Raw genomic sequence first — 11,688 nt, 5'->3', positions numbered from 1 at the left:
GGAGAACAGAAGCAGCAACGAGAAGGCAGAGAACAAGAAGGACAAAAAGAAGAGGCACACGGACGAAAAACAGGAAGCAAACCGAAGAAGAAGCGGGAGAGAACAGAAAAACCNAAGAAGGAAAACGAGCAAACACAGAACAGAAAAGCAAAGAGAGAGAAAAGGGCGGCACCGAAGAGGAAAAGACGAGGAAAAGGGGAAGGAGGAAAAAAAAAAGAAGAACCCANGAGACACAAAAGNAGCAAAGGGCGANGACCAGAAAAAGAACACAGAAGAGAGAGAAAGNGAAGAAAAGGAGAAAGGAGAGGGCAAGAGAAAAACAAAAAAACACAGGAAAACGAGAGCAAAGGAAAGCGAGGAAAAGGAAAAGGGAAGAAAAACAGAGGAGCAAAAGAAAAGGACAAAGAGAAAACAACAAGAGGGGCAGGAAAGAGAGGAAAAAACCAACAGGGAAGAAGAAAAAAAAACGGAAAAGCACAAAGAGGCGCGGACCAAAAACAAAAAAGGAAAGAAAGCAACCCACAAAGACACAAAACAGAGAGAAAAACAAGAGGACAGAGAAAGCGCGAACAGAGGCAAAAAGAAGAGCAGGACGGGAACAAAAACAGGACACAGCAGACAAAGAAAGNGAGCGGAGAGAAGGAAAAGAGGCGGAAACAAACCACACGGACCACAGCAGCCGAACCACAAAGGGNCACCACCACAGAGCGGACCACCGGAGGGGCGNGCGNGNAGCCACCNGCAAAGGANNCNCCTACTGCCAAAGGACGTGTGGCAAGTCCATGCCTCGGTTCATGGGACCCATCCCCATCCTAAGCATGGTGGGCGAGTCTGCAATCCGCCTGCAACTCCCGGAGGCATTGTGCATTATTGTGCATGCAAACAATGTCTTTTCCACACGTGTCACTGCTGCGACAAAATCTAAAACAAGCAGCAACACACACACCCCACCGGTGGTCCGCTCTGTGGAAGGCGACCCTATGTGGTTCGCCGCCGAAGAAATCCATGCACACCGTGCTCTGGCGGCTCTGGTGGCCGCCACCACCTTCGTCGAGTACTTGGTCCGCTGGCAAAACCACGGCCCCGAGTACGACTTCTGGGAGACGGCCCAAGGCTGCCGTCGAGGCTGCCCCAAAGCGGTCGAAGCCTATCACGCCAAGTTGTGCGCCAAGGGTGTACCCTTGCCCTAAGAGGCCCCTTCCCAACCTACACTGGCGCGCCGAGGACGCGTTCGCATTCAAGAGGGGGGGAATGTAAGGACGTCCGAGTGGAGTCTTCTTAAACTAACGCCAAAGGCGTTTCTTGTACGATAGGGCCTTATGGCGCTAGCGTCCAACTCAGTTAAAATATTGATCTCACCTAAAAACGGTATTCTTTAATACCAACCAAATTGTGACTTCTGACTCCTTGAGTTAGTTAGCATACGACGCAGTACCCTATAGGGACCAAGCATCATTACAAGCTGGCAAGATCACGAGATGCTGCACGCTGGCTAGAAGAATGTACAGCCTCGTCCAGTATTCCGTTGCCTCTTCCGAAATCGCAATTTCTAAGGCTTTCATAGCCACCTCCTCTGGGGCTTTGACATGTACTGGAGCTGGTGTCTAATTTCATGTCCCGTCTCAAATCGCAAGAATCGTACCGATTTCACGCATTTCCTCAAGTTTCTTTTTAGAAAAGAGCCCTTTCATAAGAAGTTCATTCCGTTATTAAATCAGGAGACAACAGCTATTATCGGAGTCATGTTGCAGCTCCGGCTGCCGAACGAATGGCCTACTTTGCCGTTCTCCTCAACGGAAGGTGACCAGCCCAAAGGTGCCGATAACGACGACATCACCAATATCATGCCAGAAGAACTATGTTTCAGCTCCTTTGCGCGCGCCTGTGCGGCTAGGCGGGCTCTCCAGCGTCTGCATGCGCACTCCTTCCCCTCTGCCGCCTCCGGGTCCAGCCCACCTGCACCTAAAAAGCCGCGTCTCCACAGTGATTCACAGATGCCCCCAACACCTGCAGCGGTAGACGCGGCGGCGACCGGCGGACCAGATCCCGCTATGTCCTTGCAGCCGGCGGCAGCGGCGTCCAGTCCGCCACAGGAGTTCTCTCTGCTTCTGACCAACTGCCGAGTCCTGGATGTTGCGGCAGGGAATTACCTAGAGGGCTTGCAAAGTGTTTTGCTCCAGGGAGGGCTCATTCGGGAGGTCCGACCCATGGGTCATGCGGGGGCCACCACGACGGTGACGGTGGCGGCGGCGGAGTCAGCAGATGCGGAGTCAGCAGATGCGGAGTCAGCAGATGCGGAGTCAGCAGATGCGGAGTCAGCAGATGCGGAGTCAGCAGATGCGGAGTCAGCAGATGCGGAGTCAGCAGATGCGGAGTCAGCAGATGCGGAGTCAGCAGATGCGGAGTCAGCAGATGCGGAGTCAGCAGATGCGGAGTCAGCAGATGCGGAGTCAGCAGATGCGGAGTCAGCAGATGCGGAGTCAGCAGATGCGGAGGCTGAGGCGGGAATTGCGCCGATTGAGGGATTTAGAACTCATCCTCCTACAGCAGTGGAGGTGGACTGTGGGGGCGCTGTATTGATGCCTGGTGCGTTTTTGGTTGGGTTTGTTGAATTCGGTTGGGTTCGGTTGGGTTTCAACCGAACGGCTGGAGGAGTCAAATGGTGATAAGCATCGGGTTACTCAATCCTTTCGACGGTGTAAAGCCTAAAAATTAGCCCAAATTCCGGAAAGATGTTTCCGGCGCACGTGATGGGGTTGAATAATGGGGGACAAAAGATGGACTGAGGCTCGTCCTTAAGTTTTCGTTAGTGCCGTACTGGGGGGATTGTAGCACCGTGCCCCATCGTGTCGTATCGCGTGTCGTGTGTTTTGTTATGTCGTCTGCCTTCATTCCTCGTGCCATCGCACGCAACTCACTTTCCCCCGGGGTCCCCCGGCTGCTGCCGCTCGTTCACAAGGTCTTTGCGACGCTCACGTACACTGTACGGCAGTCACTGCTAACCTGGCGGGCCTTATGTCGCTGCCGGAGTCGTACGTGTCGACAAAGGCGGCGCACATCCTGGCCGGCATGCTGGCGCGAGGGTTTACCACAGTACGGGACGCAGGTGCGCGGGATGTACTGACGGTGCGTACGACATGCCGTACAGTGCATTAGGCCGTAGAGGCACGTTCAGCCGTCCTCTTCCTCCTCCCTGGCTGAGGCTTGCCTTGCCTTTATTCCGGACGTTTGTCCTCCTCCGGCTCGTACTCCTCCCACCCGTACTCCTCCTCCTGCTCCTCGTTCTCATCCTACACACCAACCCTAGCACTTCCATTTATGGTCAAATTGGTTCAATATTTTATTACACAACCAAACATATCAGTACAGTATGTGTTTATCCGTGTTCACAATATCTATCTTCCTCTGGCAGCACACAGCCTTCTCGGCCCCCTCAGGGCCCTAGGTTGGGTGGTACCCCCCCCTCACCTCACCTCATGGCTCCCAGGTATGTATGTATGTATGTACGGGCCACACACACACCCCAGGTTACACCTTTGGAGGGTATAACGCAACTCTAGGAAGTGTAAGGAACACACACACGCTATGCCATTTTCCCATTCCTACATGTCCAGTCAAACGCGTATTCCTACGTAGCCCGCGTTTCTTCTCGTTCGGCAGGCGGTGCGGATTTCGGACTGGCTCAAGCCGTGGAGGAGGGCCTGGTGCTCGGACCTCGCATCTTGTTTACGGGTACGACTTCGTACGACACGGTACGACATGTCTGCACTCGCACATTCACATCGACTACGGACGTGTTACGCGCATTATATTATATTATATATTTGAAATATATTTGAAACTTGTTCGCTGCAATGGAATCAACCAACCGAACCGAATAGCAGCAACAGCCCTCTCTTTTGCAACTCTCCTCGGCACTCGACACGCGCACTCGGGCCACTCTAGGGTGTCGTCGCCGGAGGGACCCATGGGGCAACAGGGCGACCCTCGCAACCCTTCATTCGCCAGCCGTCCTTCCTAAACCCAGCGCCGTAACTTTTATGGCCCCAAGCTTGTATTTCATTTCCCACCTTTCCAAACTTACATCCTTCATCCTCTAGTGGTTGTGACACACAGACAGACACACAGATACACACACATACATACATACACACGCACATACACACTCTATTCTTGAACCGCAGCTAGTTCTACTGCCCCTTTAAAAAAATTACGCTACGTTTGTTTTTTCTCGTGATGTTTATGTTTATTGGTTTTTTTAATAAGTGTGCGATGCTCCAACTTCTTTGACAGGCAGCCGGGACACAAACCCACATTGCCACCGGTATTTCCGCGGCTCAGATTACTAAACTCGGGGGGGCCACAACCGTATGTATGTATGTAGGTCATGCTCTGAGCCAGACGGGCGGCCACGGAGACTTCCGGGGCCGCGGAGAGGAGATGTGTGCGTGCGGAGCCGCGCTGCGGGGCATCGGCCGCGTGTGCGATGGAGACGCAGAGGTAGCGTTTTTCTGTTTTCCTGCTTTTGTGCTTCCTGTTTTTCTGTTTTTTTTTCTGTTTTTCGGCGTTTGGGCCGTCTGCACCATAGTGTTTTTTTTTCGTTTTGGGCCTAGTACCCTAGAGTAATAAACTGGGTGTTTCTTGCGGTTACTATTCCTATTTGTATAGCCGCTGGGGGGGGCTGCGCCCCTCCCAGACCCCCCCCCCTCAAAGGCCGTACGGTGTGCTGTAAACAACACCTGACGTCTGGAAACACACATGCCGTACCACCATCGTTCTGTGCAGCTAACTGCATTTGCGCCAGTGTCTATGTGAGCAGGGCGCGGAGCCACTTTGACTGTCCATAAACGTCGTGAGCACACGAAGGCAAAATAGTGTATAAGCTCCAAATGTTCTGCTTTATATGTGCAGAAGGCATTTGGGGCGACTTATGGCCGAAGTAATGAACCAGTACTGCCAACTGACCAACGATTATATTTCTTCCAGGCTCAGACCCCCATTTATTCCCAAAAAAGTAATATATTACCAAAAAAACACTGCTGCACCATCTAGGCTGCGCCGATTTGGTTTTGGATTAGGTTAGGTTAGATTAGAGATGTTGAGAGTTTTTTTTATATGTAAAAGAAAATAATCTGTATATCAATCTGTTGCTACCTTTACTACATCTACCTCTCTTCTACCCCTCTTTGATCGGCCTACAGTCCTACAGTCCAAACTTCCACTTCTTATGTCTGGGGGGCCGGGGTGGGGTGGGGGGGAAATTGGGTTGGGTTCGTTGGGGGCCCTGTATTAGGTTCGTCGTGCGGCTCGAGACGAGCTTCGTCGGGGGGCTCATTGCTTGAAGGTGATGGCTTCGGGCGGCGTTGCTTCCCCCACTGACAGGTGAGGTATGTACGGGTGAGGTATGTACGGGTGAGGTATGTACGGGTGAGGTATGTACGGGTGAGGTATGTACGGGTGAGGTTTGTACGGGTAAGGTTTGTACGGGTAAGGTATGTACGGGTGAGGTATGTACGGGTGAGGTATGTACGGGTGAGGTATGTACGGGTGAGGTATGTACGGGTGAGGTATGTACGGGTGAGGTATGTACGGGTGAGGTATGTACGGGTGAGGTATGTACGGGTGAGGTTTGTGGAGTGTGGAGGTGGCCACTGTTGATTGTGAGTTGAGGTTGTGAGGTGCGGCTAAGAGCCGTACTTGTCCCCTGCCACAACGTTGTTCAGAGTTTCCAAGGTTATTTGTCGAAGTATGAAGTGAAGCCTCCAGTAAAGCCTCCAAGTGTGCGTGCATAGTTGTGGAGTGATGAAGCGGTGCAGTCGTGGTGCACTTAAAGGTGTGAGGAAGATGGTTCTCTGGAGTCAGTCAACAGTCAACCTCTTTAGTGCCGATTACTGCCGAAAAAGCCATTCCCTGGGATTTCAGTTGAGAATTCAGTTAGTAAACGGTTTTTCTAACTACCTATCAATCAACTGCGGGCCGTTGTCTTCCCCTACTCCATCCTCCCCTATTCCGGCAAGTGGCCCAACCCGCAAATCTCCCGCGGCGACTGTCGCGATTATATATTCCTGGAGCATCTTTCTATCTTTCTTTCTGCCTCTCTTTCCAACCCTCTGTATCGGCATCACTCGTCTTGTGGTTCGTCTTCCGAACCCTCGAAAATCTAGAGAGGGAGGGTGTAGCAGCTGACCGCTGAAAAGGTCTCTCGAGTTGCTGGTGGTCACGCTCTGCGCGTATTTATAGCACCGTACTGTGTACCGGCTGCTACAGAGGGTAAAAGTAGTGAACAAATTTAAAACTCGAATCACCGGATGGACAAGAATTCCAGCTGAGATCGGCTGCTAGTGCTTTCTGGCTTTTGCAGCTGTTGACATGCTGCTGCCAACATGCTGGTGCTGGTGCGGGGGGGGTGTCATTTCATCCCCGACTCCAACATCTTGTCACCTGACTTAGGGCCCCACTTCCCCCTTCCTTTCTTTCTTTCTTTTTCTTTTCTTTCTTTTCTGATGCATAATGTTGTTGTTTTGCCTTCTCCTTCTCCTGCTTCAAAAATCACGACCCAGGTTGACCAACACGCAGTTCTCTGAGGCGGAGCTCAAAGCGATCGTGGAGGAGGCGGGTGCGGCCGGGACCTACGTGTGCGCCCACGCCTACACCCCCGCCGCCATACAGCGCGCCGTGAAATGCGGCGTGGCGTCTATCGAACACGGCAATTATCTGGACGAGTACACAGCGCGGCTCATGAGCCATGTGGGGCTTTTTAGGGGGGGGGAGGTTTCGTTTGTGTACGGCTTGTGTACGGCGTAGGTATCAGAGTATGTTTGAGTTTTAAAATGGACTCTTCAGGGAAAGGTCAACATTTTGTTGTGTGTTTGTTTCACTGTGTTTGTTTGATTGTGTTTGTTTGATTGTGTTTGTTTGATTGTGTTTGTTTGATTGTGTTTGTTTGATTGTGTCGTGAACCTCCGTGTTTTTTTTTGCTTGCAGCGACGGGTCTTCTTGGTACCGACTCTGGTAACGTACCGCGAGATTGTACGGCATGGTACGGCGGCGGGGATGCCAGAGGTATGGAGGAGTGGGAGCGGGGGTTCGTGTGTGAGTTTTTTAGCGCGGGGGCGCGTGTTTGGAGGTTTGCGGGCCAAGGGCTTTACGTAACCGAGCAGGCGAACCAAGAGTGTGCAAATCCTTTGCCAACTTGTACAACCAACAACTACCAACATACCATTCTCGTCCGTCCGTCACCACCTAGTCACAAACACCGAGTTTACATGTGTAAACCGTCCACCAACTGCCTAACAAAAATATTTTTGTACCACCAAATCGCATCTTGCTCGTGACATGACGTACAGAAGCTGGTTGCCAAGGTTGGTGATGCTGTCGACGCGGTGAGTACGGCAGGGTACGGCAGGGTACGGCTGCCATGACCCAAAAAAATATTTCCCATCATGAATTATACATAGGGCCTCTCCGCACGCATTCAATAGTCCAACCACATCCTCACGCACCCAACAACCTCCTCACCTCCTCCTCACCTCCTCCTACTTCACCGCCCGATGTGGCCCCTCAGGGTCTCAGGTCGCTGTCCATTGCCGACAAAGCCAAGGTGCCCATGTGCTTCGGAAGCGACTTGCTAGGGAACATGCATCCTGCACAGGTACGGCACCGTACGGCACCGCTTCGGTACGGCACAATCTCTGGGGTATCATAGGTACGATGATGAAGTACGTGTGGCCACGGGGAATGAGGTTGGTCTTGCTGGCCGTGTCCCGGTGTCGGTGCCCCTTAACGCGCTACGTCTTCAAACCGGAGTGCGAGTGCTCTGTTCTGTGTTGCTACGCTGCATGTGCGCTTATTGGTTAGCTGTTCGAGCTCTATTTGGCTAGATATGTTGTGCGGTGTGTTGGGATAACAAATGGCTGACATATCTTGACGTCCTGTGTGCATGAGTGTGCGTGTGTATGCGTGTGTATGCGTGTGTATGCGTGTGTGTATGTGTGTATGTGTATGTGTAAATGTGTATGTATGTGTGTGTGTAAAAGCGAACCCATGTATTGAACACATATGTATGCGCGCGCGTGCATTACCTTAGGCTGGCGAGTTCGAGCTACGAGCACGTGTGCTGCCATCCGCCTCCATCTTGCGCTCGGCCACCGTCAATTGCGCGGCACTGTTCGGGATGAAGGTCAGTTCGTACATGTACGACACACGTACGACATGACATGGATATTTAGTAGTTCACTATTGCGCAGTGATGTGCATATGCTGTGAGCACGTCATAGTGGGAGAGAGCGGGGTGGGGTAACGGCTGCAGTAAAATTGCCGTAAAGGCCAAGCTGACTGACATGAGTGAAAAAATATTGTGAAGATATATATCTTGGCTTTAAATTCCTGAAAAGAAAAGGGTGACTTCGCAACTTGTTCAATCGTGCAATAAATGAGGCGCGCGCTGTCCGGAGCAATAAATATATATAACCCAAATCGCAGTTCCACAAAAACGCTAGAGCCTGAACGAACGAGCCTCTCCTCCCCCAGAAATCCAAATCGCCGTAATAGCTCCGAAAATAAATAAAAATTTCCTCCCAAATGTTTGAGGGATTTCAGGAACAGTAATATATTATCCGCATATATGCGCATGTGCACATGCTCATGCGTGCGGTGCCCTGCCGCCGCCGTGTCACGCCTCAGAAACTGGGCCAGGTGCGCCCCGGCTACCGAGCCGACCTTCTGCTGCTGCGGCCCGGCCTGGATCCGTTGGCTGACGTGGCGGTGTTGGCGGCTCCGGGGGGCGGTGCGGTGGCGGCGGTGTTCAAGGACGGACTACTGGCCAAGGCGCCGCTGCCGCCACGGTCGCACCCGCGTGATTGGGATTGGGGGGAGATGAACCAGCGCCTGTTCTCCATTGCTACTGGCTTGTGAAAGGAGGGGCCTGGATGCACCTGGGTGCAGTGTATTTTATTTTTATTGGCGCCCTTGCGAATAATGTGACTGGCTGGGGCCGGTGGCGTTTGGATGGTATATGTGTGCGCTGGACTTTGGGATTATGTTTTGTCCTCAGCAGTTTTTTTTTCTTTCGTGCTTCTGTGTGGGAGTAGAATCAAGTCCTGTTGCTTTTTCTGTGTTGGATAATGTGCGAGAGGGATATGAACTTTCTCGACGGTTCCTTTTGGCTGTAGATTCAAATAGATGTCGGCCGAGCGAGGAGTCGGTCCAACGCTTTCCTTCACTGAAGGCTTTGTACTTACGTTCTTGCGTGCACCGATTAACATAGCAACAAGTAGTGGCATTCTGGTGCTCATGATGGTGATAGAACGCTGTGCTCAAGGCGTTATAAGTAATAACAACATGTAAAGCGCTTCAGCTCCGGTGGTCCGCCTCGCAGCATGGGCTTTGGGAGCCACGCTCATTCTTGCTCGGGCCGACATACTGTTGAAACCACGTCATCATATTCTCAGTGCTTGTAAGGAAACTACACCGCTGCCGCTGGAGTCTGTTGCTGCAAATTCTATTAGCCTTTAACGTGCTTGCAAAATCGATGTACATTACAGTACGGCCTGCAAATTCCTGGTCATCGGTTGTACGGCGCCGAGACGCTTTGCTGGGAAGCTGGGAATGCAACATGGATGCAATCATGCGATCGCACGATGGCCGCATTAAGATCTATTCATATCTAATATCCTTTGGTTTCCACACGGGCTCCCAAGCAATTTTGCAATCAGCGTCGACGGCCTCCGCATACTAGATTAGTATTGCACGGTACAAGGGACGACAAGGCGGCAAAAGCAGCGCGTCGGCTTTGCCCACCATCAGTTCTGCTCCTCCTCTGCATATCTAGGAGCTTTGGCCATGGAAATGGCTGATGCCCCTGCAAACCAGCAAAACGATCCGGGCCTCCACGACGGTTTGGGTGGCAACCCTCCTGGCGGAGAGCCCAGCACAGCTGGCGACGCTGAGTCGTTCATCATGCCGGAAATGACCGAGATGTTGAGTAACCTGCAAGCCTTTTTCAGCAATCACTGTATCCCGCGAGCTCGGGCTGTCGAAACGGTACGTCACGGGCTCGTGTCCTCGAACAATCTGTTCTGTTGCCATAAAAGCCGCTCTTATAGCTAGCAATTCTTTTAACATTTTCTCTTTTGGCAGGAGGTAGCGAATCTCCAATACGAGATCAACGGCGTCACAGACCGCGCAGAAGCGGAGAAAAGCGAAGCCCTCAACGAGTTGAACCGGCTGGGCAAGCTCGTTCTCAACTTTCAAAGTCGTATTTCTCAGGTGCAGTATTCGGCGCGCGCATCGAGGGTTGGAATGAGCTGGCCCTAGTTGCCTCGTGCACTGCTTGACATGCACGCGTGCTGCTTAGCCTAGACGGCTGAGCGCATCGGAATTACAGATATCCGCCAAGCTCTCCAGACACATCTATTGCCTATATGGCCATTTGTGCCGGGTCCGATCTGGGTCAGAAGGCACCATGTCTGTCAGAAAGCCTAAGGGTGTGTTCACATGTAGTCCAATTGAGAGTCTGATTGGGAGTTCGATTCGGGGCGGCTTTCTGAATTGTGTTCACATACGATTGCGGCCACCGCGCGAGGTGCCACCGCGCCCAGCTGAAGCTCCGCGGCTACGCCCCATCACCCAAGGCAAGCCAGCATTATCTAGTAACAGAACAGTATAAGTATCGTTTCTATGGCGAAAATTATCACCAGGCTTGTACATACATAGCTGCAGGAGTTCGTGAAAAATGCTCAGTGCGCTTTGCGTGAATTAACAATTGGAAAATGTTCCTATAGTATTGTAATGGTAATTATGAGAAACGGTTTGTTAAACAACTTTGTTTTGAGAAAGAAAACTGTGAATCACGTCGAATCATACCCGAAGAGGCCCCCCCGGACCCCAATTCCGATTCGGGTCCAATCAGGTCCAATTCAGAGTCCAATTCGCATGAATCAACCCTGATTCGCCCACATGTGAACACGTCCTAAAGCGCGATGCGGCAACAAAACGGGGTGGGTGGGAAGTCTTATCCTAGAATGACCCGCATGCTAACAAAAATAAACACGCGATGTTAAATAGTTTAATGCTCCTTTTTAATTCTTCGCTCAGGCAGGCCCATTAGTCAGCGCCGCCCCACCTTCCACCGGGCCTTTCTGGTCTTAGACTAGAGTTTTCCGGCGATTTAACAGCTAACTTCAAGCCCCGTCCTGGCCTGTGCCCTCCTTGCCCCCTCTTAACGCGCAGCTTCTGCAATTTGACCCCTTCGGGGGCCAGCGATGAGGCCTCATCATTCCGTGCTGTAGCTGGAGTCACTATCTGCAGTCCTCCTCGTGGCCACTTCTATTCGATTGCGCAGGACGGTGTGAGGGAGGACGCACACACGCAGGGAAAGGGGGAGAGGCGGCGAATTTAGAAAAAAAATCCAGAAGGGATGAGGACGGGGCGGGCTGGAAGGGGCTGGTGCTTCTGCAATGCGGAGTGCTGCAAGGACCGTGCGCTGGCGCGCAAGAAGGCACTTCTAGCAATTACGTGGTGCACTACTCACGGCTGCGGGAGGCTGGGCTTCTTTGCCGTGCGTTTCGTTGTGCGACTCGATTGGCATGCAAAAGTTGGCGCGGTCCAGTTTGCAATAGTTACAGTGGATCCCGATTGAATCAAGTATTGGCATACTCTGAACGACTTGGACTGCCAAGTGTTGTTCGG

General features: G+C 52.1%; 1 protein-coding gene across 1 annotated transcript; it reads left to right on the top strand.

Annotated features, from left to right (window-relative positions):
• Positions 1-1,728: 1,728 nt before the first annotated feature.
• On the top strand, positions 1,729-11,265 carry VOLCADRAFT_121509 (uncharacterized protein; the record flags this gene model as incomplete). Its single annotated transcript, XM_002956287.1, has 15 exons — positions 1,729-2,427; positions 2,488-2,586; positions 2,960-3,106; positions 3,661-3,732; positions 4,385-4,500; positions 5,345-5,382; positions 6,561-6,747; positions 6,985-7,062; positions 7,347-7,382; positions 7,565-7,651; positions 8,087-8,179; positions 8,683-8,785; positions 9,830-10,041; positions 10,138-10,266; positions 11,230-11,265. The coding sequence occupies exons 1-15, from the start codon at positions 1,743-1,745 to the stop codon at positions 11,263-11,265; spliced, it is 2,118 nt and encodes a 705-aa protein (XP_002956333.1). The 5' UTR covers positions 1,729-1,742.
• Positions 11,266-11,688: the final 423 nt, after the last annotated feature.

This window comes from Volvox carteri, assembly GCF_000143455.1.
Source record: "Volvox carteri f. nagariensis unplaced genomic scaffold VOLCAscaffold_59, whole genome shotgun sequence".
Lineage (NCBI taxonomy): Eukaryota > Viridiplantae > Chlorophyta > Chlorophyceae > Chlamydomonadales > Volvocaceae > Volvox > Volvox carteri.
This window is presented reverse-complemented; position numbering and strand designations above follow the sequence as displayed.